Source organism: Kalmanozyma brasiliensis (assembly GCF_000497045.1).
Source record: "Kalmanozyma brasiliensis GHG001 unplaced genomic scaffold PSEUBRA_SCAF9, whole genome shotgun sequence".
NCBI classification, from domain to species: Eukaryota; Fungi; Basidiomycota; class Ustilaginomycetes; order Ustilaginales; genus Kalmanozyma; species Kalmanozyma brasiliensis.
In genome coordinates this window covers 182,936-206,649 of record NW_015961992.1, presented here as the reverse complement: position 1 = coordinate 206,649, position 23,714 = coordinate 182,936, and the positions used below count along the sequence as shown (strand labels likewise).

Sequence of the window (23,714 nt, the reverse complement as noted above, 5' to 3'; positions counted from 1 at the left end):
GAAGGTTGGAAGTGTTACTTTTGCGCCTCCACAAAAATGGAGAGCGGAAGTCGGCCAAAATTCAAGGCCGCAGGGTCGGACCGCATGCAGCTCGTTGCGTAACCAACACCTTTTGAAGCATAATCCTCATCCGCTTTGCTTCTCTCCTCATCCCTATTCACCACCCTCAGACGACCATTATGAGCGCGAACGGTGTAGCCAACGGAGACGAGCCCGACTGGTTGCACTCGCTCTCTCCCTCCAATGCAGCCTGCATCCGCCGCCTGCTCGCCCTTCCGTCCGCACCATCCTTCGCCCATGTCCCCACGCGCAAGCAAGCGGCGGTAGCAGCCATCCTCTACGAGTCGTCCTCCTCAGAGCTGCGCGTCATCATGTCCACTCGTGCCCTTCATCTCCGCTCGCATCCCGGTCAAGCCTCCCTCCCCGGTGGCAAGGTGGACTCCTCAGACCGGTCCGTGGTGGAAACAGCGTTGCGGGAGAGTGTCGAAGAAATCGCTCTCCCCGCTCGGTCCGCAGTGCACGTCCATACCGGCTACCCCTTCTTGAGCAAGATGGGCCTTCTCGTGCATCCCGTGGTGTTCTTCCTCAAGAACGGCGAGCAGATCCTGCCCAAGCTCCGAGCGAGTCCCTCCGAAGTGGCCGATATCTGGACCACCCCGCTCGTCGCATTTCTTTCGTCTGTTGCACCCAAAGGAGCACCTCTATCAGATCCGAGCAGCGTAGACAAACACCGCCCACCACAGGAAGTCTTTCGCACCTACACAGACATCCCCTGGCTCGGAGCAACGTATCGTCTTCATCGGTTCAGGTCGAGTCATCAGCTCATCAAGGGCTTGACGGCGGATGTGCTCATTAGTGTAGCGCAAAAGACCTTCGGTGAAAAGGCGAGATACAAGGTCGAGGCGGAAGGCCAATGGAGTTGGGAACGGATGGTACAGTTGGTGGTCAAGAGGTATACGGGCGAGAGGAGGCCAGAGCAGAGGTGGGGGGATGGCGAGAGCGGGGATAAGCAGGGCAGCTCGGAGGCGTTCGAGACGTTTGTTGGGGTCGATGAGGAGGAGGAGAAGGAACAAGATGTGAGTGTGTAGAAGCAAAAGCATTCAGACGTGCACTGACAGATGCGAGTGTGTTGACAGTGTGACAGGGCGCGGAAGAGAGTCGGAGAAGCATTGCATGTTGCGAATAAACCAGTGGGCCGGGAAGGGCAAAAGTGTACAAGAAGTGATGCGAGAAGGTGAAAGTGGCTGGTACGATCGTGAGGAGTCAAGGTGATTCAATTTTAAGCCTTGGCCGTCTTGCCCTTTGCCTTTGCCGGCGTCCCCACCTTTGCCGCGCTCGCCTTCTTCTTCTGCTCCTCACCCTCGTTCGCATACCCAGGGAACTCATACTCGATGCCCAACTTGTGCAACTTCTCCCGCCTCGCATCCTGCCTCTTGATGGCCCTCTCATTGGTCCTCTTCTGCTCCTCCTCGGTCTTAACCCTGCTCCTCACCACCCGCTCCACCCGGTCACCGGGCACCTTTTGGAACTTTCGATTCGCACCCACCCACAGCTCGGGGTGCACCTTGTCCTTGGCCACCTCTTTGACCTGAAGCAACCTCCCGTCGATCAGGTAGTTGTGCATGGTCTCCTGGACGATCTTGGCCACGTCGCGATCGGCGAACTCGACAAAGGCGTAGTGCTTCGATGCACCGGTCTTTTTGTTCCTCGACACACGAAGACGGGTGACGTCGCCGAACTGGGTGAAGTACGCCTTGAGCTGCTTCTCGAAGAACCCGCGTGGAAGACGACCGATGTAGAGCACGCCAGGAGTGGTGTTGGCGCCAGAGGATTTGGACTTGGACTTGCGCAGCTTGTCGAGTCGGGCGCGAACGACAGCGTCGTCTTTCGAGTTGGGCAGTTTGACCGAGGCGAGCGAGGATCGCGGTTGCGTGGCGGCAGAGGCGGCCGCACGGTCGTCCTCGTCGTCTTCGTCGGACGAGTTGGCAGCGTCGTCTTCAAAGTCGTCATCGTCGTCGTCGGACGAGTCGGCAGAGACGTCGGAGAGCGAAGCGATGATGGCACGCTCGTTGACGTCGGTCGCGTCCTCGCCAGAGGATGCAGCAGCCTTCTTTGTGGCGAGCTTCTTGCCTTTTGAGGCGGCGGCAGTGGTCTTCTTAGCAGGGGTAGAGTCGGCTTCGTCGGCAGCGGCACGCTTCTTGCCATTGGCCTTTGTGGCAGGTGCAGTGGCGGCCGAAGCAGGTGCAGCAGCAGCAGCAGCAGCCTTTGGTGCGGCCTTGTTTGCCGGCGCTGCCTTGGCAGCGGATGTGCTCTTCTTCGGTGGCATTGTGCGGGGTGGTATGAGGTATAATGATGGATGTGGAAGGTGCAGAGACAGGGACGCAAGACGAGGGTCGCTGTTCTCCACAACCTTCAAAAAAGTCAAAGTTCGGTGCAGCTTGAACGGCCAAATTTTCGTTGGTTCAGGGTCCTTCGCGTCGACTTTCTTCTTTTCGCACGACAATGTCAAGGCGGGTTGGGACCCTTGTTAGAGCGTTCTACGCAGGCCGGCGCATCGAAGTCGCTGGAAACAAAGCTGTCGACGCACAGACTGAGCGCTTCTTCTCAAAGTGGAGAGCAGTGTGCGTAGAACAACATTCTTCTTGCTCAGTCGACCCTCTCTCGCGACCCACCATCACCATCACAGTTGATACTTATACAAGATGTCGACAGTCGTACCAGAGATCCTTTGGGCTCAGCGCTCATCGCCTGACGAGGCCGAGAAGGTACGCCAAGCTCCTGCCACGACCCTGTTCGCACCTTGATCGAAACGCTGACTTTTCTCTCTTTCTCCTTCGTACTCCTCGTAGAACGTTGTGATGCTCACCATCAACGTCCCCAACCTTCCCTCTCCACCAGAGACCAAATTCGACCTCACGTCAACTGGCTTCACATTCAACGCCTCGGTCGGCGACAAGTCCAAGGGCATCGACCCCAAGACCTACTCCTTCTCGCTCGACTTCTTCGACGAGATTGACACCGAAAACTCTAAGACACACCTCAACTCCAAGTGTCTCTATGCCGTGCTGCGCAAGAAGACCGCTCAGGAGGAGTACTGGCCTAGGTTGACCAAGGACAAGGTTCGTCTGCACAATGTCAAGACCGACTTCGACAAGTGGGTCGATGAGGATGAGCAGAACGACGTCGAGGAGGACCTCAGCGGCGGCATGGGTGGCATGGGCGGAATGGGTGGCATGGACCCGTCAATGATGGGTATGGGCGGTGCTGGCGGTATGGGCGGTATGGGTGGAATGGGTGGCATGGGCGGTATGGGTGGCATGGACCTCCAGGCGATGATGGCGCAGATGGGTGGTATGGGTGGTATGGGCGGCGGCATGCCCGACTTTGGCGGCGAGGACGACGATGACGACGAGGGCGATGTCGAGGACGCCCCTGTCGCCGCTGAGGAGGCCAAGTAAGAAACCCACACCAAAAACATCGAAGCGACCTTCTCAACCCACCTCATGCTGTACAATGTAATACACCATTGATTCATTTGCTCTTCGGTTCTCGGTTGAGCTTGCTTTGGTGGGACCGCTGAGAACGGCCGACTGTTGATTGGAGACGTCGATTGCAATGTTGCAAGCAGACACTTTCGTCAAATCAACAGTCGGCCGCTCGCCCTCAGCGGTCCCACCAACATAAGCGCAGATCGCTATCGCTGAAATTGAATCCCATGAATTCGACGAACAAATGTGATGCGACAGAATCCCCTACGCTACGATCGTGAGCTCCTTGGTGCGATTGGCGGCGTATGCGTCTTTCCATGTCTCCCAGATGCTGTTCCGAACCAAGCGTCAGAAGAGGTCCCATATCAGTGGTCCGGTCTCGGCTTGAGCACCCAGCTGCAAGTGACACTTACTTCATGAGCTCTTCAATGTATCTGTTCTGCACCTCCTCAATCTCTTCCTTGCTCGGATTCGAGTTTTGTTTGACGTGTATTGGCTTGCCCACTGTTGGTGACGTGCATAAAGGGTTTGAGGTCAAGAGTTAGTTCCGGAACATCCACCTGGTTTGCCTTATAATCGTGGCGACACTTACCGACGCTGACAATAGGATGCCTGTACGGCATGAGCCCCACGCTGTAATTGAACAGCCCTCGACCGTGGAAGAAGGGCAGCGTGAACCCGAATACCGCCTGAAACTTCTTCTGGATCGCATACACCTTGGTTCCCTCCTCGTTGGAGAGCTGCTCGTACACATCATTTTCGCCGAAAGAAAAAACGGGTACGAGATCGGCACCGCTACGAATGGCGATCTTGATAAACCCAAGCCTCCTCTTGAGCGTCAAGTCTGCGGTGCCTGGATGCGCAGCTAGACTTTCGCTCGCTCCACCCACCACGATGGCGATTGCGCTTCCCTTGCCTTTCCGGAGGATAGCCTCGCAGCTGTGTTTCGAGACGCTGCATATCCCCATGGCCATGATGCAGTCCCTGAACAGCGGAATGGTGAAGTTGGTCGCAAGGGTCAGGAGATGCGGGGTGATGCCAGGGAAACTCGTGGGGAACTCTGTCGCGTCTGTTGCCATGTTGGAGACGGCAGCGACACCGAGAATACCGTGTGGGTGGACTCCAAAGATGTACGGACGATCAGGCGGCAGGTCGGCGGTCTTGATCATCGAGATGGGAAAGTACTCTGCGAACAAGCGAAAGACGGGCAGCTTGCGGACCCATGGGATGCGACGACCGCCATTTTCGGCAGCAGTGTCGATGAAGTTGATCCAGATGAGGTAGGGGATCAGGATTGGCCATGCGAGAGGAAAGGAGAGGAGCAGAAAGAAGATGCTCAGGCAGATTGGCAGGAGTAAGGCCCAGAAGAGGACGCCGAGGGTCTGCAGTCGACGGTTGCGTGGGATCGAGAGCGGGGCGAAGCTGTGCACAAGTGGCCATAGACAGAGGTTAGCACCTACATGCTCCGATGCTACGACCTTTCGAGAATCTGACTACTCACCGAATGACATTGTCCTTGTTGGTGGGATCGCCCTTGGATTTTGAAGAGTCAGCTGACTTTTCGGCTGATGCTTTGGCTGAGTCGAGCGGGCTGTCGTCGATGTCATGAGCTTCGGCGCGCTGACCCGCCGTCTCGGAGGCAGGGTGTCGAGGCCCCATGATGAGATGCTGCGATGCTGTCGAGATGATGAACGAGGAGAAGGTGGCTTAGAACACAATCCAGGCGGGCGGGTAAAAAAAGTGAGCTTGGCTCGTGCTTCTTTGAGGCTGACTTTCAAGCACGCGCCGCTGCTTGCTGCTGTTGCTGTTGCTGTTGCTCTGCGGCCTGCAAATGCACCTCTTTCACGCAGCTCGAGTGCATATCCGAGCTAGAAAAAAGTCATTTTGTTAAGTCGCTTCATGACCGAGTCCCGAGCTCGAATTTTAACCGCTTCTCAGGGTTCGACCTTGACAAAGTTGATGCTGCTCAGCCTTTCCGTACATCCTCCGTCCCTGCTATCACCACCACATCACACTTGAAGCATTGTGCAGTATACACAGCGCGCTGCTACTGCTAGGAGTCATGGCGTCGTCCACGAAGGATGAGCTCTACCAGCTCGAGCTCCTTTCTCTGACGGGCAAGATCGCTACAGAGCTCCTCAACCACACCGGCATCAACGATCGCGTTCTTGCAGAGTTCATCCTTTCGCTGCACGATTCTGCTACCTCCGTCGCCGACTTCAAATCCAAGCTCTCCGAAGTCGGAGCTGAGTTTCCCGACAGCTTTGTCACCAATCTCGACCGCCTCATCCTTCGATTGCATCCCAAACACAAGAAATCATCAGCGTCCGCGGCAGTCACCAACGGCAAGGCGGGCTCATCTTCGCCTAGCGCCAAGGGTAAGGAGAAGGCATCGCTCGAGGATGAGGAGCGCGAACGCAAGACTCGCATGTTCCCTGGGCTCGCCATCAAGGATCAGGAATGGCAGTCCTCCGCCGAGGAGAAAGGTCGCAATGCCGTCGATGATTTCATGAAGGAGTTTGAGGACATGGCCGCAGCAAAGCCCAGCTCGCGCACAAACGGTAACGGAAGGAAACCAGACTCTCGTTCGCCTCCATCTACATCCTCGAGAAACCGATATGACGAGGATGACCGTGCAGCGTCCTCTTCTTCTTCCCGCAGAGGCCGGGACGACCGTCCGCCACCGCACCTATCCCGCCCACCTCCCGACGACCGACCGCAGCTCTACAAGATCTACGACGGAAAGGTCAGCAACTTGCGTGACTTTGGCGCCTTTGTCGGCCTCGAAGGGCTTCGTGGACGCTTCGAAGGAATGGTACATATCGGCTCGATCGCACCCAATACGCGTGTCAACCATCCGTCTGACCTTCTCTCTAGAGGTCAACGCGTCAAGGTCAAGGTCATGTCCGTCGTCGGCGACCGCATCGGTCTCTCCATGAAGGACGTCGACCAAGCAACAGGACGAGATCTCACGCCGCATCTGCGCATCAAGAGCGAGGCAGAGATGGCAGAAGAGCGCGAACGGCATGCTGCTCGTTCCGCCAGTGGCGCAAATAGTGCACCACTAGGCGGCGCGAGAGGAGCGTCGAATGGCAATGGAGCTGGCAGCGGCATCACAGTCAAGGAAGATGGGCGCGGCAGAAGCATCAAGCGACTCACTAGTCCTGAACGCTGGGAGCTGCGACAGCTCATCGCCAGTGGTGTCGCCAAAGCCAGCGACTACCCAGAACTCATGGAGGAGGATCTGCGCACGCCCAACACCAAGCCAGGTGCCGACGAGGACGACGAGGAGCTCGACATCGAAGTCAACGAGAAAGAAGCCCCTTTCCTCAAAGGCCAAACCAGCTCTTCGATCGAGATGTCGCCGGTCAAGATCGTCAAGGCGCCCGACGGCACTCTCAACCGTGCTGCTATGGCGGGTGCAACGCTCGCCAAGGAGCGCAGAGAACTGCGCAAGCAAGAAGCAGAAGAGGAGGCGGACGCAGAAACTGCCGACATGACCTCGGGCTGGCTCGACCCCATGGCGCAACAAGGCGACCGACAGTTCGCTCAGGATCGAAGGGGCAACATCCTCGGTCAGAAGGCGCAGGACCAACCCGCTTGGAAGAAGGAGACGTTCAACAAGGCGACAACGTTCGGTAGGATCACCAGTCTTTCGATGCAAGAACAACGTCAGAGCTTGCCCATCTACAAGTTGCGCCAACAGCTGGTTCAAGCCATCCGCGACAATCAAGTGCTGATCGTCGTCGGCGACACTGGCTCCGGCAAGACCACCCAGATGACCCAGTACTTGGCCGAGGAGGGCTTCGCAGATCGCGGCAAGATCGGCTGTACGCAACCACGACGTGTAGCAGCCGTCAGTGTCGCCAAGCGTGTAGCGGAGGAGGTAGGATGCAGAGTTGGACAGGAGGTCGGCTACACGATCCGATTCGAAGACTGCACCAGCCCGGAAACCAAGATCAAGTACATGACAGACGGTATGCTGCAACGAGAGTGTCTCGTAGATCCGGACGTGACCAACTACTCGGTGATCATGCTCGACGAGGCGCACGAACGCACCATTGCTACCGACGTGCTTTTCGGTCTTCTCAAGAAGGCCCTCAAGCGGAGACCCGATCTCAAGCTCATCGTCACATCAGCGACGCTCGATGCGGAGAAGTTCTCGACCTACTTCTTTGGCTGTCCCATCTTTACCATCCCTGGTCGAACGTACCCCGTCGAGATCCTGTACACCAAGGAGCCCGAGCCGGACTATCTGGATGCAGCACTGATCACGGTGATGCAGATCCATCTTTCGGAGCCGACAGGTGACATCTTGGTCTTCCTCACGGGTCAGGAAGAGATTGACACGAGTTGCGAGATCCTCTTCGAGCGCATGAAGGCGTTAGGTCCCAGCGTGCCGGAGCTCATCATCCTGCCCGTCTACTCTGCGCTGCCGTCGGAGATGCAGACCAAAATTTTCGAGCCGACCCCCGCTGGATCGCGAAAGGTGATCCTTGCGACCAACATTGCCGAGACTAGTATCACGATCGACGGTATCTACTACGTCGTCGATCCGGGCTTTGTCAAGCAGAACGCATACGATCCGAAGCTGGGCATGGACTCGCTGGTGGTGACGCCCATCTCGCAGGCGCAGGCGAGGCAGCGTTCTGGCCGAGCTGGCCGCACCGGGCCAGGCAAGTGCTACCGCCTGTACACGGAAGCAGCGTACCGAAACGAGATGCTGCCCAACTCGATCCCGGACATCCAGCGACAGAATCTCGCATCGACCATCTTAGCGCTGAAGGCGATGGGCATCAACGACCTGGTCAACTTTGACTTTATGGACCCACCACCGGCCCAGACGCTGCTGACGGCGCTCGAGTCGCTCTATGCGCTTTCCGCTTTGGACGATGAGGGCCTGTTGACGCGACTCGGACGAAAGATGGCCGACTTCCCCATGGAGCCTATGATGTCCAAGATGCTCATCGCGTCGGTCGATCTTGGGTGTTCCGAGGAGATGCTTTCGATCGTCGCCATGCTGTCGGTGCAGAACGTGTTCTACCGACCCAAGGACAAGCAGACGCAGGCGGATGCCAAGAAGGCCAAGTTCTTCCAACCCGAGGGCGACCACCTGACGCTGCTGACCGTGTACAACGGGTGGGCGGCGAGCAAGTTCAGCATGCCATGGTGCATGGACAACTTTGTGCAGGGACGATCGCTGCGTCGGGCGCAGGACGTTCGCAAGCAGCTGGTGGGTATCATGGACCGCTACAGCCACGACATTGTTTCGTGCGGCAAGAACTACAATCGCGTCCGCAAAGCCATCTGCTCGGGCTACTTTAGGAATGCCGCCAAAAAGGACCCGCAGGAAGGATACAAGTCGCTGGCGGAATCGGGGGGCACAGTCTACATCCATCCGAGCTCAGCACTGTTCAACCGCGCACCCGAGTACTGCGTCTACCACGAAGTGGTGCTGACGACGCGCGAGTACATGCGCGAGGTGACGGCGATCGAGCCCAAGTGGCTCGTCGAGGTGGCACCGAGGTTCTTCCGTCCCGCCGACGCGATGAACATCAGCAAGCGCAAGAGGCAGGAGAAGATCGCTCCGCTCTTCGACAAGTTTGCCAAGCACCAGGACGAGTGGCGGCTGAGCAAGGTGAAGCGCGTCGGCAAGAGTTCGCAGACGTTTGGCTGAAATGCTTTCACGCGAATGGAGCAACGAACGTTTCAGAAGAAGATCGAGTGTGCATGTTCGTGTCTGAGGGTGAGCAAGGGTTGATGATGCTCGGCGAATCGCCGGCGGCAAAGTACCGGCGCGTCGGTGAATTTCAAGGCATCTTGGCAACCTTATCTGAGAAGAATTCGAGTTGATCCTCGGCAGCGGGGGACGACCAGAATTACCGTAGCTTCAGTAGACTCAGAGTGTCGTGGGTGAGTCTGTGTCGGTGGGGGAAGGGGTCATGTGGGTCCACACCGTTCCAGCTTCGAGTCACTTCTGTCGGCGGGGCAGACATTCTTTGATCCGCCTGCTTGCCTTCTCGACGTTCCCCTCACACCACCACCTGTTCACCGCCCGTCGTAGCAGCAGCAATGTCGACGTCGGACTACCTGATCATCGGTGCCGGCGTAAACGGCACCTCGATCGCTTCCACCCTCATCTCGCTCGGCCACACCGTAACCCTCCTGGACCGCTCCTCAGACGGACACGTAGCCCCCGACGGCGCATCGCACGACCTCAACAAGATCGTCCGGGCCGACTACACCGATGCCAACTATTGCTCGCTCGCCAAGGAAGCCATCTCCCGGTGGCGCGCTGACCCGGTGCTCGCGAAGTTCTACCATGAAGTAGGCGTGCTGTTCCGCTCCAGCGACAAGGGCCAGGTGTTCGGAGGAGAGGGCAGTGCGGAGGAGTACGTCGAGGCGGGGGTTCGACATGCGCATCTGGACAAGGATAAGCATCTGGAGGTCTTTCCTGCGGGAGCGGGGGAGAGAGAGCGAGCATTCAAGCTGACGAGCGACGACCAACTCGCCTCCCTGCTGAGCGGCGTGACGGGTGGCCTGGGGGATGGGCTGAAAGGCATGGGCGAGCGACAAACGGGCTACTTCAACCCACGCGGAGGATGGGCTGAAGCGAACAACGCCTGTCGTGCGCTGCTCGACCATGCCATCACACGCGGCGTCGCGGTTCACGTCAACGCCCGCGTCGTCTCGTTCGTCTACGCGGACAGCGATGTGTCCAAGGTGACGGGTGTACGCACGAGCGACGGGCGAACGTTTCATGCGGATCACATCGTCCTCGCTGCAGGCGCGTGGACGAATGACCTTCTCACCGCCCTCCTTTCCACCAGTACCGACGTGGCGCCGTCGAAATGGATGACCCGCCCATCCGCCCAGTGCGTCGCCATCCTCCGTGTCACTCCCTCCGAAGCGGCGAGTCTGCGCAACACGCCGGTGATCATCAACTTCTCCTCGGGATTCTACCAGTTCGAACCCACGCGTGTCGGGGACGAATGGCACATGAAGATCGCCTACCATTCCAATGGTTACCTGTGGCCTCGTCCGCCCGTCGAGTGCAACGGCTCCTACCCTGCATTCGAAGATTCCATCGCCGCGCACCCAACCGGCGCGCGCAGCATCGGAGACGAAGGCACCACCGAAGATGTTGGATACGATATGGCTTCATCCACCATCCCCGCCTCGCGCCTTTCGGAAATGCTGACCGAACTAGCGCAGATCTACCCGTCGCTCGCATCGCCCAACCGTGTCGTCTCCACCCGCGTCTGCTGGTACTCCGACACCCTCGATGAGAATTGGATCCTCGACCGGCTCTCCCGTCACCCTGCCGCCCAGGGACGGGGGGACAACGTCTGGGTGATTACAGGGGATAGCGGACACGCCTACAAGTTCTTACCCATCATCGGGGATCTTTTTGCCACCATCGCCGGGTTGCAGGACAATGAAAGGGATTGGGATTTGACCCGGTTCACATTTGAACATCAGGCAAAGCTGCATCGAGATAAGAGCGAGGGGAAGAAGATCGAGAGTGCGGATAGTAACCGGTTCGATGGGGGGAAGGAGGGGGAGAATGCTCGGGCGCGCTTGTAGAGCTGCCATAGGTGAAAGATCGACTGTTTCACAGTGCCAAAGCAACCCCTTCAGAGTGCCAACCTTGTCTCTCTGCGTCGTGTGCATGAGGTCGTGCGGGCAAGATGCGGTGCTTTGTGTGATGCTTGTGAATGTGAGATGTGTATTGAGTGCTAAAAGATCGAATTCGACCAGGCTAGCTGGGCTACATGACGACGCATTCGCTCTCGGCATCCTTCCTCGTCGGCCTCGCGCCCTTCTTCCCCACTGCGCCCTTCTTTTTCAGCTCTGTCAACCTCTGCATCGCCCTCTTGTTGCCCTGCGCCGCTGCGCGCATGTACCACCGCTTGGCCTCGTCCAAATTGGCCCCCACGCCGATGCCCACCTCGCTGTAGTAGCCCACGGCATACTCTGCTTTGGGAATGCCCTTGGACGCGGCGCGTCTCGCCCAGAGGTACGCTTCGCTATCGCTTTGCTTCAACACGCCTTCGGATCCGGTGAGGTACCAACCGGATAGCGCGAGTTCGGACTCGCCATCCCCGCGCTGGGCCGCTTTGGTATACCACGCAATGCTCCTCCGCGGATCCACCGGACAGGTGAGATTCCCATACTCGTACGCACTTCCCAGTTTAAACTGCGCTGGAGGGTAGCCCAACTGTGCCGCTTGCGTAAAGAGCTCCCTTGCATACGCCTCGTCGTGCAACACCACGCCGTTGGAGCTCTTCTCGTGAAGCAAACCGAGTTCGTGCAACGCATGCGGATTGTCTTCGTCCGCCTGCGCCGCTGCGCGCTTCAACCAAACAATCGCCTCCCTCACATTCCTCGGTTGCCCCAACAAGCCCGATAACAACACCATGCCCAATTTATACATCCCCGCCGTATCCCCCAGGGCAGAGGCTTTGCGGTAGAACAACACCGCCCGGTGATGATCCCTCCTCGTCCCGGCACCCACCTCGTTGCACACCGCCGTACGATACGTCGCCGCCGGATGGTTTTGCTTCGACGCCTGCACGTACAGGTTGTACGCCTTCTCATGATCCACCGCCAACCCGAGACTGCCATTACCGAAACAGTTGGCGAGGAAAAATTGCGCTTCCGCAAACGGTGGCTTGCCCAACCCCATCCCCGTCGTCGCCAACCTCTTGATCAGCTTCAGCGACTCCGAGAGCAAAGTATCCCGATACTTGCGCTGCTGTTTCGGCCCGTCGGATGGATCATGCACTTTCTTGGCCGCTTCGATGAGGTATTTCGCAAAGGCGAATTGCGCCTCTGGGTCAGGATCGCCTTTCATGCGTTGACGGTATTCGGTGACGAAGGATTTGTTGAAGGGGAGGGTTTGCTGGGGTGTGGCGTCTTTGGATTTGCGCCGCGGGTTGGTGGTTGCGAGGCCGGCGAGAGGGTTGGGCGTGGAGGACATCATGGAGAGCTGCGTGCCTTGGCGGGAGAGCATGGTGGGTCGCACGCCGCCGCCGCCGGGAGGTACGAGGGCCATCATGTTGGGTGCACCGGTGCGGTTGCCGTATGCGTCGGAGCCGGGTGGGAAACCGGGGGCGGCGCCTTCGGGGAAGCCGAGGTAGCCGGTGGCTGCGGCGAAATAAGGATTGGCTTCGTAGCCGGGACCACCACCGGGTGGAGGGTATGGGTCGGCACCTTGACCGGCAAAGGGGTAGCTGGCAGATGCATGGTGGAGCGCCTGGGGCTGAAAGCCGGAGTAGGATCCGCCGTCGTTGTTGGCGTAGTAGCCGGCAGCCGCAGCCGCCGCAGCAGCAGCGTTCGGATCCCACGCCATCTGACTGCCTTCGGGTCCACCAGAAGCATGGCCGTCGGTGGATCCCGCAGCGTACTGGCCACCAGACGTCGGGTACTCGCCGGGAGCAGATTGCTGTCGCATCCCCGACCCGTATTGACCGGCAAAGGGAGCACCGAGCTGAGGATTCCAATCCTGCTGCTGTGACGAGGGATATGCGGCGCTGCTCATGCCATGCTGACTACTCGAGTGCTCGTTGTACGACGGCGCAGGCGCAGCCACGTTGGGATCGAGATCGGCAGCAGCTTGGTCGACTTGATCCGCAATAGCAGCCAGCGAGTTCTCGGGTTGCACCTCTGAGGCAGACTGGTGGATCTCCTGAGTAGCATACATAGCGTTGGCGCGAACGGAAGCGGCGCTTGCGATGCCCTTTGTTGATGGCACATCGGCGGTGTTTTTCGAGGTGTACGCTGGACTTTTGGAGCGTTGTGGACCGAGCTTGGGCGTGCCGTAGAGGTTCATGTTGGCGAACGAGTCGCCAAAGTCGTCGGCGAAAGGAGGCGCCCGCGCGTTAGGATCTGGGATGGCAGGCCCCAACGCAGGCATGGATATGTTGGACTGTGCATACATGTTTGACGAGATGGCGGGAGCTGGTTGTGCGCCAGCAGCAGCAGCAGCGTTGGCAGGATTCAAAGCGGCGGAATGAGCATACTCGGGGTAATTGCTGCTCGTATGACGAGAAGGTCTATACGCGCTTGTGGGCGGTGAGAGGTGATGCTGGTGCTGCTGGTACTGCGAATACTGTGGTGGAAAGGGCTGGGCTTGCTGCGCTGGATGAGGGGTGTTGGACGAGTAGTAGGACTGCGAGCCAGACGAGCCTACGCTACCACCTCCGCGCGACAGAGGAGCATGCGAGCTGGAAGATGCAGGGGCGTTGTTTGTAGAGGAGGAAGAGGTGGAGCTGTGGTGTTGAAGCTGCACCTGAGGACGATGGTGGTGGTATTGTTGCGGGCTGGCGTGGGTATAGTCGTAGTTGTTGGAGGCATAGGCAGCCGAGAGCGACTCTGCCGATTCGGTTGTAGGCATCGACATTGTGTGGAGCGTGTGGTGGCAGGAGTAGCTGCAGGGGCTCAGCAAGACTAGGGCTTGACTTGAGATACAAGCACGGGCCTCGAGCTCGACATTTCCCGCGGTTGGTGGTTCGAGTGCCGTGCGCTTGAAGCTGTGTAGGCGACGAATGGATCTATGGCCGAGAAGCCGTTCTGTGTTGGTGTCGTTGTCGGAAGGGTGGTTGTCGCGATTTGCTCTCTAGCAAAGAGGGAGCGAGAGAGGGTAAGAGCGAGATGCAACGTTTGTCAGTGTTGCTGCGTGCGAGTGTCTGTGTCAATCGGAGTAATCTGTTCTGTTGCTCCAGTCTCGTGCCGCGCGTCAGTCTGCAAGCAGCTAAATTAGAAGAAGCCCCTTTATCGAGAATTGTTAGCCCAGCGATCTTACAGTCTCAATTAAAATCGAAACCGGGCTCGAGGCTGTGTAGCTCAGCTCAAACGGCGATTGATCCGGTGTGCAGCCAAAACGTGGCTCTGAAATCAACATGACGAATTGCCCCAAATGGCCCGTCCGCTGCTGCTGTGCTGCACTGTGGATATTCTTAGCCATTCCAAGCCTCCACTGCGCTGTCATGCCCTGAACCCCACCGGCATCAGCTCGGTTGAATAGTTGACCTGTCACCGGGCCCGCATCACTCAATGCCAAGCCTTTTTGATCCATTGCCCTCTCTCTCGCCCCCCAATCTCTCCTGATTCTCGCCATCTTCCATCCGTCCTCCTCTTGGCACCTCGACAAGGTCTTCGCGTGGCTTCCCATCCTTCCACCATCAAGCCTCCTTTTTCATTCGCATCCGCATCCGCATTCGCATCCGCATTCACGAGAAGTTCTTCATTCGGATCCCGCATATCGCAACAACAAGCCTCACTCTCGAACCACCCTCACACGATGGGTCTCTTGGATAAGCTCGCCAGCAAGGTGGGCAATGCGGGCGGCGGTCGACCCGGCTCGCAGCAGTACGGCGGTGGCGGCGGCTATGGTGGCGGCGGTGGAGGCTACGGACAGCAACCACAGTACCACCAGCAAAACTCGTACGGCGGTCATCAACCTGGTTACGGTGCCTCTCCTCAACCGCCCGCAGCCACCAGCGAAAAGCCCAAGGAGGATGACCGACCACTACCTGATGGCTGGGTCAAACAGTGGGACAGTAACTACAGCCGTTACTTCTACGTCGACACCAAAGCTACTCCGCCGCGTTCCATCTGGGTGCATCCTTCGGACGAAACCAAGGGCGCATCCGGTACACCTTCCACCGGCAGCTACGCGCCCCCCTCGGGCCCGCCGCAAGATAACCGCGCCTGGAACCAGCAGCCACAACAGCACTTCCAGCAGCCCTATCCTCAACAAGGCTACGGAGGATACCCACAACAAGGCTACGGCGGCTACCCGCAACAACCCATGTACGGCCAGCAACCCATGATGGCGCAGCAGCGCATGGGCGGCGGCCGCTTCGGCGGAGGCGGCGGCGGCGGCATGGGCATGATGGGCGGCGCAGCTCTCGGTATGGGCGCCGGTATGCTCGGTGGTGCCATGATTGCCAACAGCATGAACGACTCCTACCAGGACGGTTACCAGGATGGGCAGCAGGACGACTTTGGTGGTGGAGACGACTTTGGCGGTGGAGAGTAAGCGCAAAGTGTGCGCTAGCTTCGCATTTCCGAACTTGCATCAACTGGGAAGGGCAAGATTGTAAATACGTTCTGCATGTTGTGTTCTCTAGGATCGTTTCAGTCTGTTGTATCAAGATCGTGTATATAGTCTTACGTTTGCGTCATATCATGCCATACATGTGTCTTTGAACATCGTCGTCTAAGCTTAGAATGTGCTTCGAGTCGATGTGTGTGCCAAGAGAGCTTGGGGCGAGCTTTCGTATGATGCTGTTTCTGGACCAGGGTTTTTGGCAATTTGTTAGGCCGAGGGTGACCTCTGGAAAATCGATTACAAATTTCGAGCGGGAGCGGCTCCGAAGCGACTCGAGCTCGCACTTGGAGAATTGGTAATCCGCCTCTACCACAGCATCTTCCCGACCATCCCTCCACCATCACCTCACTACAACACGATGCTGGCCACACGACCCACTCTCGCACTTAGCCGGACCCTCGTTCGCCTGGCCGCGACCCCGTCCCCCTCTCTCGCTTCGACCAGCACCTTCGCCGCGCGCGTCAAGAAGTCGACCAACATCACCGGCCTCGACGTCTCCACCTCGCCCTTGGCCGAACTCGAATCGCGCTACCAAAAGACCCTCTCCCTCCTCACCACGCTGCCTGAAGCTTCGGTCTATAGGCAGGCAACCAGCGCACTGACCCAACAGAGACTCGCCATCGTCACCAAGTACGTCGGCGAAGCAAACGCCGTCAAGAGCCAACCCGAGCAGATCGAGGGGATCTACGAGCAAGCGGAGGCCGAGCTGGACGCAGGCCAGTTGGAACAGGTCTTGGAACAGGCCCAGGCGGAATATAGACTCGCGGCCAAGATGGTCGATTGGAAGGCGTAAGTATCGACCCGCGCGGAGTGCAATGCATCGAAAAGCGGAGAAACGAGGTTGAGAAGAGGAAAAGACACAATTGCTGACAACACCATTCTCCCTTCTTGCTTTCAAACAATGATCTGGATTGCGCACAACCATACAGTTGGGAGCCACTCGAACACCCGCCCGCCCCCGGCCAGTGGAGCTACTTCAGCATGGCCGAGGAGGCCGGCGAGGGTGGTGAGGACCAGAATGTTGGCGGTGGCAAGCAGTAGAATTGCCATCAATCTCATCGTAAACGCTTTCAGACTTGATTCCCGGTCGCAATACAGAGAATATGACACCGACCAACGAACAATGCCAGCGCGAACGGCCGATTTGAATCTCTTGATGCTTGCCCTGCCGCCCCTGTTTGAGTCGTTACCGTCTACCTTCCGCACAGTCACATATCGTCTTGCTGTCAATCACACAAGTCACTCACACACGAGAGAAAGACAAACAGCTGCATTACACTGCCCTCACTCCCACCCACCAACCCCAAGCACGCGCTCCAACACCCATTTCCCCTGGACACCCTTCCCATCCAACCACCTGACCATCTTACTCAGGTCGCTCTTCCTGCCCCTCTCGCTACCACGTTGCGTCTCGGGCCAGTCGGTGACATCGTCGAACCCTACGAACGCGCGCGGGACCGAGGTCTCGGTGAGCTTGTCCGAGATCTTTTTGTGGCTAGAGGGGATGTCGGACCAGGAGATGGTTTTGATGTTGGACCAGAAGGCGAAGAGGTTGTTGGCTGCGGTGGTTGTGTCGGCAGGGGTGGGGGATGGGGTGGGTAGGGGGTGCTCGAGGACGATGAGACCTGGTTTGCCTGCCAGGAGGAAGCCCGTGAGGGGTGGACTGGAGGTGGTGGCGAGATGGACGATGTCCGATCGTTTCGAAGGGGTCGAGAGCGAGGGGAGGTAATACCACGTACGATGGACGTGTGTCGACTGCACCTCCTTCACATCCTCCCTCCCTGTCGTCATGTTAGCTTTTGTGGTGGGGGGTAGGGTGAGCAAGAACTCACTCACCTCCTCCACAGCACTCAATATCTGCCCCACCACATCCTCCTCGTTCTCCTCCTTCAGACTCTTCTCCAGCATCGCATTGATCTCCTCCACCGTCGCCCTATCCAGCCAGCTCGGAGCATCCTTGCCACTCACCCACATCCTCACCCCTCTCCTCCCGCGCAATTTCAACCCAACGTTCACCCACACCTCCTGCCCAGCATCCGGGTCCCCCCTCACCCGCAGACCCAACACCACCTCCTCCCCCACCCGCTCCTTGAGCTGAACCGACTTGGCATCGCCCAACGAGGCGAGCGGTAATTGGAGGTACTCTGCGACAGTGGTGATCCCTGCTTCATCTGCGGGGGAAAGGTGCAGCTCGTCGGTCCCCGACCACATCGCGGACAGCAGCTCGATGGAGGATAGCGTGCTGGCGAGGTCTTCCGGTGGGAGAATGGGCGGTTTGGTTGAGGAGGAGGCTGGTGAGGATGTCATCTTGAACGTTTCTCCGTGTCGAATGGAGGCTCCGAGAACGCGATTCGAGCGAGGGTGATAGCGTCTGCGAGTCGTCGTTGTGGGTCAGGACGAAGAGGTGGTGAAGGGGGAGCACCAGGGTCTCGCGCCGTTCTTCTCACCGAGATCCGAGTATCGAACGCAAATCTAACAATCTCGCGCTTTTGCTCGACTCCACCTTGCTTATCGAAGAACCATCGTTGCATCATGACCATCCCATTCACTCACACAGTTGACCCACAACTGCTTCCATGCATCACACTTCGCACCACCTCCAACATGTCACAACGAACGCAGAGCTCTATTGCTACCCCGTCTCTCGCGCGCACCTTACTCCTTGATCGTCTCCTTAGCCGGCTCCTGAGGCACGAACTCTCTCCAACTATGATCCGCGGCCTCCTTATGACTCTTGATGATCTTATCTCCCGCACTTGGGATCTGGGTGATCGCGGCCATGCCCACGAGACTCGCCAGTGTGATTCCCTGAGCCCATACTCTTGCCTGCACCAATTTTTGCGCAAAGGTCATGGGCTGGGTGTGAATGTACGCAAAAATGCCGCCCATCGAGGCGGCCCAGGTGGCGGCTACGACGGAGAACTTGTTCTCCTTTGCCCAGGTCAGTGCTTTATCGCTGGTGGAGAGGGAGGCCCATTCCTGTTGTTCACGCGATTGGTAGCGACGTTGCACGGCAGCGCCGGCGTCGGTGTAGTGTTCCTGGTCAAAGGCGATTCCGGCTTTGTCGGCTGCGATGACGCCGGAGCCGATGGCGATGCCGCTCACGAAGAAGAGCTTGATGGCGGGTGTGAGGGCTCGGAACGCCGGCCAGGATCGGTTCAGGACATAGGCCCCGGGCGCCGAGACGGCCAGACCCGTGCCGAACCCTTTGGCTGCGGCGCTTACCGAGGCGTTGTATTGGCTGTGAGACAGAGCAGCGGCAAAAGGGTCAGATTCGGACAACGCGAAAGGAGTGGAAAGAGGATCATGATGTTCACTTACGCCTCTCGTCGCTGCACATCACCCACATCTCGATGCGTGCCGTAAGACATGATGATTGCGGTTCCTCTTGCTTGGTCTATCTCGAGACTGAAAAGAGCTTGCTCCAACCGGCGGACGTGATGGGTCGAACTCGTCAGAGTTTGTCTCTTGACACTGGTGCGCGTATGAGATCCTTTGTGGTCGCCGAGCGAATGCGTTGTTCTTCGATGTCAGTCGGTCGTGGTGTATGACTGAGGAAGGGAGGAGGGAAGATCTGACGTCGCTGGCTGGATATACTTTGGCGCTGAAAACACGACTCAGCAAAAGTGGAGGTTGCGCACCCAAAAATTTCCCTCGAGCGTGGGAGGGCTCGGGAAAGGCATCTGCTCCTGATTTCCCCGTATCACGCCGGGGGCTCGCTACCAGCCAAGAAGGGTTTCTCTGCAAGCCGGGATGCTGAGGACGGTCCTTTGACCATGAAGCACCGCCTCTGCTGTCTTGTTACAAAGGTTTGAGCATCCGTGGTTGTGCAGTGCGATTCGGCGGACGCGTTGTCAGATGCATCGGCGCTAACCGCCCGAAGATCTGCGTCGGAAGAACACGTGAACCTTTTCTCCTGCCGAGAGTCAAACGGCAGATCAGCGACGATCCGTTCCCATTGGCCAGCCCGTTCCGACCTTTTCCTCATCTGCCTCCGGCTTCTTGTTCGGCTCAACCCAGACCTTGACGCCACTCGCTCTACACTTGAGGGCACTCATAGAACAAGAGACCGATACAATGTCAAGAGAATGTGTGGATTGTTAAGGACAAGGGCGAGGAGTAGATCAAAGCAACAGTATCAACTAAGACGAATGAGCAGAAACATGGGTTGTGAAGGTGAAAGGAGCGTGACTCGAGTCGACGAGCGATCCGACGAGCAAAGATGGAGCATATGAAGGGAGCCGATTCCAAAAAAGTGTGTGGGAGATGCATGCAGGTGATAGAAACAAGAAGTCGAACAAGAAAGGATGCAATCGCCGTTATCGGCAACGACGAAGACGAAGATGGGATGGGGTGCCGCTCAGATGACCGCAGAAGCAAGATCGAGCGTCCACTCGCGCCTCAAACGGCCGTGGACCAGCTTGAACGTGCTCAGCGCGCCCTTCTCCTGCACCACCTGCACCGACGTAGCGAACGTGACGCCGCCCGCGCTGCTGCCGCGCGACCGGGTGCTCAGCGCAGGCGAAGGCAGTCCGTGGTTCATCACACCGCCGCCCAACGCGCTGCCATTCAACGTCAAACCCAGCCCGCCACCGACCTGAGGCGAATTGCCCGTCGATCCAACAGGCAGGATATTGAGCTCGACCCGGAATCGCAGCGGCTTGGCAGCAGTCACGACGCCGTTCGACTCGCGGTACTCGTTGATGGTGCACTTGAGCGTCGTGTGGTGCACATCGCTCGAGTCGTCCATCGCCACGCGCACGCCGTAGCTCTGCAGCCGACGCACGCACTCGCTCAGCGTCTCGGAGAAGTTCTCGGTCGACATGAGCGTGAACGTCGCCGGCTTCCAGTTGAAGAGGCCGGCGAACCAGCTGTCCTTCTTGCCCGGTGCCGTAGAGTAAGAGTGGCTCGCGGCGACAGGCGCGAGCGTCGCGAGCTGAGGCGTCACAGGCGTGGTAGGTGGCGAAATGACACCTCCCGCCGAGTGAGCGCCCATGTCCAGACCAAGGCCGGGGTTGAGCTTTTGCGTGCGGGTCGACGATGCGTTCGAAGCAGCCTGGCCAGAGCGACCCACGCCGGGTGCCGCAAAGATGCTAGCAAGGGCAGGAGGAGCGTGAGCCTGGTCGTAGGCGATCGATCGGATCGTGTTGGCGTCCGCAGCGGTCTGCTGCTGTTGCGCCTGGTGCTTGTCTCCGCGGCGCAAGCCCAACAGCGATCGCTTCCTGCCGAGACCCGTGCTGCCGGTACTGATGTTACTGAACACGCTCGTGGGTCGCGATGTCGCACCAGAGCTGCTCGCCTCGACCGCCGAACGACCGCTACGGACCGAGTTCCTCGCACTGGTGGTGGAACTTGCCCCCGTGCTTGCCACACTCGTCCTGGCACCGGGGCCCATCTTGTCCGTCAGCGACAGGGGAGCGATGAGCTCGGCGGGGCTCAAAGGCGTCATGGGCGTCGAGGCCGTGTACGTCTGCGAGACGGATCGCACGCTCTCGCCTTCGCTGACATCGTCCTCGGCATCCTCAAATTGGTTGACCTCCGAGTTCTTGGGGCGGTCTGCCGAAGCGGAGGGCTGTGGCTGCTGCTGTTGAGGTGGACGCTGCTGGGCCATGGAGCTCTTGAGCTGCTCGAGCTTGGACTGAAGCGCATCGGGCTTGTCCCCTGTCTTGCGAATGGATGCGAGCTCATCCGCGATCTCCTGGAAGAACTTCTGCATCGTAGCGTCGCCTACCTGGGGCACTTGGATGGACGGAGCAGCGGCGGTGGTGGTGTGGGCTCGAGCCGGCGATGGCCTCTGCGGCACAGGCTGAGGAGCAGGCTGAGGAGGCAGAGTGGCGATCGCACCGAAGGTCGTCTTCATCGGCGAAACAGGGCGCGACGAAGCACGTCCAGGAAGCGGCACAGGAGGCAGCATCTCGGAGGCAGAGCCGCGGTTGGCGCGGGTGCGAGCTGCATTGACAGACGACGTCGACGAAGTGGACGAAGACGACGCAGCGGCAGCGTGCGAAGCCGTCGGTGCATCGTACAAGTTGGCCAACGCAACGCGCGCCGAAGGCGGTGCGCTCGTCGCAGCTGTGTTGCTCTTTGTCGGCGAAGTGTTGCGTCGCTGTAGATCAGCGGACGGACGCTCGTTGCGCTGAGGCGAGGCCGTCTGGAGCGAGATCTGAGGTAGCACATAGCTTCCCGTCTTGTTTGCGCGAGGGCTCGAGGTCGATGCGGCCTTTTCCATGGGGACGGGTGCCCTAAGCCTCGAGGGGGAAGCGTAGGTCCCATTGGAGATGGCGGCAGGGGAATCGAGTGGCGAAGGGCGCAGGCGTGGAGAAGGATTGGCGGGTCGCACATGAGGCGAAGCGACTTTGGTCGGAGTAGCGGCATCACTTTGTCGAGTTGGGGTGGTGTTGTACACGGAGCCCTTCTCTGGCGTGCTGTGCCTGCGATCCATCTCGGCGCTTTCCAGAAGGGGAGAAGAAGGTGCCGAGGTGGCAGCGCCAACGTCGCTAGGTCGACGAGGGCGAGCCTTCTCGAGGCTCTTGGCCGCGCTCGATGTCGACAGGAGGGCATGTGCGGGCACAGCGCTAGCAGTGACGATCTGCTCGTTCATAAAGTCACCGTCCATGTCATCCTCGTCGTCTGCCGAATGATTCTCGCGATGAGCGACGAGCAGCGTGTAGAAGGTCTTCTGCCAGCTCGGCCCAGGAGCGAGCAGCTCCTTGACGATGTCATCCTCGCTGAGCTCGGACCAGAGCGTCTTGAGGTTGCCGAGAATGTCAACGTCGATGGTGTCGAGCGTGAGCTGTTCCATCTGCAAGGTGTCGAGCGACGTCGAGACGGGGTTGACGGACGACTCCTTGCCGTTGTTGGTGAACCAAGGGTGACGCATGATATCGGTCATCTTGATGCGCTTCTCGGGGTCCACCTCGAGCATTCTCCAGATGAGGTCCTTGGAGGCGGGCTCGAGCCATTCAGGCATCATGAACTTGCCTGCTCGGACCTTGCCAAGCAGCTGCTGGATGTTGGGGTCGTCGAAGGGCAATCGACCGCAGAGAAGGGCGAAGAGGATGATACCGCAGGACCAGATATCACTGGCAGTGCCCTTATACCTCTTACCGCTGACGATCTCAGGACTAGCGTAGTGTGGGGAGCCACAGCTGGTCTCGAGCATCTTTTCGGTGGGCTGGAGAGCGGCCATACCAAAGTCGGCGATCTTGACGATCTTCTTGGTTTCGTCGAGAAGAAGGTTTTCGGGCTTGAGATCACGGTGGCAGATGTTGAAGCGGTGGCAGTAGTCCATGCCGAAGATGATCTGACGGAAGTATCCGCGGGCATCGCGAGGGGTGAGCTTGCCTTGGGCGACGAGGTGGTCGAAGAGCTCTCCGCCAGCCACGTACTCCATGATCAAGAAGCTGTCGAAGAGAAAAGGAGGCAGAGTGGTTAGTCTACCGATCGAAGCGGGAGCAGATCATCCACATAGCGACTCAAACTCACAGATCTTTGGATGTCTCGTACACGTCCCAGAGACCGAGCAGGTTGGGGTGCTCGATGAGCTTCATGATGACGATCTCCCTCTCGATGCCGAGGATCATCTTGTTGGCCTTGACGTCGGCATCACGCAAGCTCATCCGACTCGCGTTGATGAGGGTTCTGGGGATGATCTTGACAGCAGCTCGCTGACCCGTCTGATCGTGGACAGCAAGACGAACACGGCCGGAAGCCCCCTGACCGATGAGCTTGTCGAGCTTCCAGTGGCCGATGTGCTTTGGATCATTGTGGTGGCGCTTCTTTTCCCTCTCGAGGCGCGAGACTGGTTTGGGACGCTCTGATGGTGCTTGTTGCTGCTGTGGTGGTCTGCGGTCTACGGCTGGCACGGGCTGTTGTCGTTGTGATGCATGATGACTCGTGGCCTGGTGGTGGGCAGGTCGGTAGTTCTCCGAGCCCGTCGCTCGGGTCGAGACGACGTTGGCGCCCGCCTTTCGGTTCGCGAGTGCGACGTAGGCCTCTGCTGCTGTTGGCCTTCGGTTCTGGACGTCGGTGGCCTGGAGCGGACCGCCCTTGAAAGGTGGGATGGCTTGGACGACGGGACGATGCGAAGACATGATGAAAGTGCCGAG

General features: G+C 58.6%; 12 protein-coding genes across 12 annotated transcripts; 6 read left to right on the top strand and 6 right to left on the bottom strand.

Moving 5' to 3' along the window:
- Positions 1-179: 179 nt before the first annotated feature.
- Positions 180-1,088, top strand: PSEUBRA_006277 (NUDIX hydrolase domain protein; the record flags this gene model as incomplete). The annotated part of the gene is made up of 1 exon (XM_059465795.1): positions 180-1,088. The coding sequence occupies one exon, from the start codon at positions 180-182 to the stop codon at positions 1,086-1,088; it is 909 nt and encodes a 302-aa protein (XP_059320293.1).
- Positions 1,089-1,279: 191 nt separating this feature from the next.
- PSEUBRA_006276 (RNA recognition motif domain protein) lies at positions 1,280-2,326 on the bottom strand (the record flags this gene model as incomplete). Its single annotated transcript, XM_016439604.1, has 1 exon — positions 1,280-2,326. One exon carries the CDS (start codon positions 2,324-2,326, stop codon positions 1,280-1,282), a length of 1,047 nt encoding a protein of 348 aa, XP_016289521.1.
- A 376-nt stretch (positions 2,327-2,702) lies between these two features.
- PSEUBRA_006275 (CS domain protein) lies at positions 2,703-3,458 on the top strand (the record flags this gene model as incomplete). The annotated part of the gene is made up of 2 exons (XM_016439624.1): positions 2,703-2,765; positions 2,850-3,458. 2 exons carry the CDS (start codon positions 2,703-2,705, stop codon positions 3,456-3,458), a joined length of 672 nt encoding a protein of 223 aa, XP_016289520.1.
- A 294-nt stretch (positions 3,459-3,752) lies between these two features.
- PSEUBRA_006274 (Diacylglycerol acyltransferase) lies at positions 3,753-5,147 on the bottom strand (the record flags this gene model as incomplete). Its single annotated transcript, XM_016439607.1, has 4 exons — positions 3,753-3,819; positions 3,902-3,992; positions 4,081-4,910; positions 4,990-5,147. The coding sequence occupies 4 exons, from the start codon at positions 5,145-5,147 to the stop codon at positions 3,753-3,755; spliced, it is 1,146 nt and encodes a 381-aa protein (XP_016289519.1).
- Positions 5,148-5,550: 403 nt separating this feature from the next.
- Positions 5,551-9,165, top strand: PSEUBRA_006273 (Ribosomal protein S1, RNA-binding domain protein; the record flags this gene model as incomplete). Its single annotated transcript, XM_016439628.1, has 1 exon — positions 5,551-9,165. The coding sequence occupies one exon, from the start codon at positions 5,551-5,553 to the stop codon at positions 9,163-9,165; it is 3,615 nt and encodes a 1,204-aa protein (XP_016289518.1).
- Positions 9,166-9,560: 395 nt separating this feature from the next.
- Positions 9,561-11,075, top strand: PSEUBRA_006272 (FAD dependent oxidoreductase; the record flags this gene model as incomplete). Its single annotated transcript, XM_016439633.1, has 1 exon — positions 9,561-11,075. The coding sequence occupies one exon, from the start codon at positions 9,561-9,563 to the stop codon at positions 11,073-11,075; it is 1,515 nt and encodes a 504-aa protein (XP_016289517.1).
- A 184-nt stretch (positions 11,076-11,259) lies between these two features.
- On the bottom strand, positions 11,260-13,893 carry PSEUBRA_006271 (Sel1-like protein; the record flags this gene model as incomplete). The annotated part of the gene is made up of 1 exon (XM_016439608.2): positions 11,260-13,893. The coding sequence occupies one exon, from the start codon at positions 13,891-13,893 to the stop codon at positions 11,260-11,262; it is 2,634 nt and encodes an 877-aa protein (XP_016289516.2).
- A 900-nt stretch (positions 13,894-14,793) lies between these two features.
- Positions 14,794-15,534, top strand: PSEUBRA_006270 (WW domain protein; the record flags this gene model as incomplete). Its single annotated transcript, XM_016439615.1, has 1 exon — positions 14,794-15,534. One exon carries the CDS (start codon positions 14,794-14,796, stop codon positions 15,532-15,534), a length of 741 nt encoding a protein of 246 aa, XP_016289515.1.
- A 430-nt stretch (positions 15,535-15,964) lies between these two features.
- PSEUBRA_006269 (ETC complex I subunit) lies at positions 15,965-16,647 on the top strand (the record flags this gene model as incomplete). The annotated part of the gene is made up of 2 exons (XM_016439621.1): positions 15,965-16,395; positions 16,536-16,647. The coding sequence occupies 2 exons, from the start codon at positions 15,965-15,967 to the stop codon at positions 16,645-16,647; spliced, it is 543 nt and encodes a 180-aa protein (XP_016289514.1).
- A 243-nt stretch (positions 16,648-16,890) lies between these two features.
- Positions 16,891-17,913, bottom strand: PSEUBRA_006268 (Uncharacterized conserved protein UCP038021, RWD; the record flags this gene model as incomplete). The annotated part of the gene is made up of 1 exon (XM_016439582.1): positions 16,891-17,913. One exon carries the CDS (start codon positions 17,911-17,913, stop codon positions 16,891-16,893), a length of 1,023 nt encoding a protein of 340 aa, XP_016289513.1.
- Positions 17,914-18,261: 348 nt separating this feature from the next.
- On the bottom strand, positions 18,262-18,977 carry PSEUBRA_006267 (Hypoxia induced protein, domain protein; the record flags this gene model as incomplete). Its single annotated transcript, XM_016439585.1, has 2 exons — positions 18,262-18,847; positions 18,928-18,977. 2 exons carry the CDS (start codon positions 18,975-18,977, stop codon positions 18,262-18,264), a joined length of 636 nt encoding a protein of 211 aa, XP_016289512.1.
- Positions 18,978-19,966: 989 nt separating this feature from the next.
- On the bottom strand, positions 19,967-23,699 carry PSEUBRA_006266 (Protein kinase domain protein; the record flags this gene model as incomplete). Its single annotated transcript, XM_016439575.1, has 2 exons — positions 19,967-23,009; positions 23,092-23,699. 2 exons carry the CDS (start codon positions 23,697-23,699, stop codon positions 19,967-19,969), a joined length of 3,651 nt encoding a protein of 1,216 aa, XP_016289511.1.
- Between the last annotated feature and the right edge of the window lie 15 nt (positions 23,700-23,714).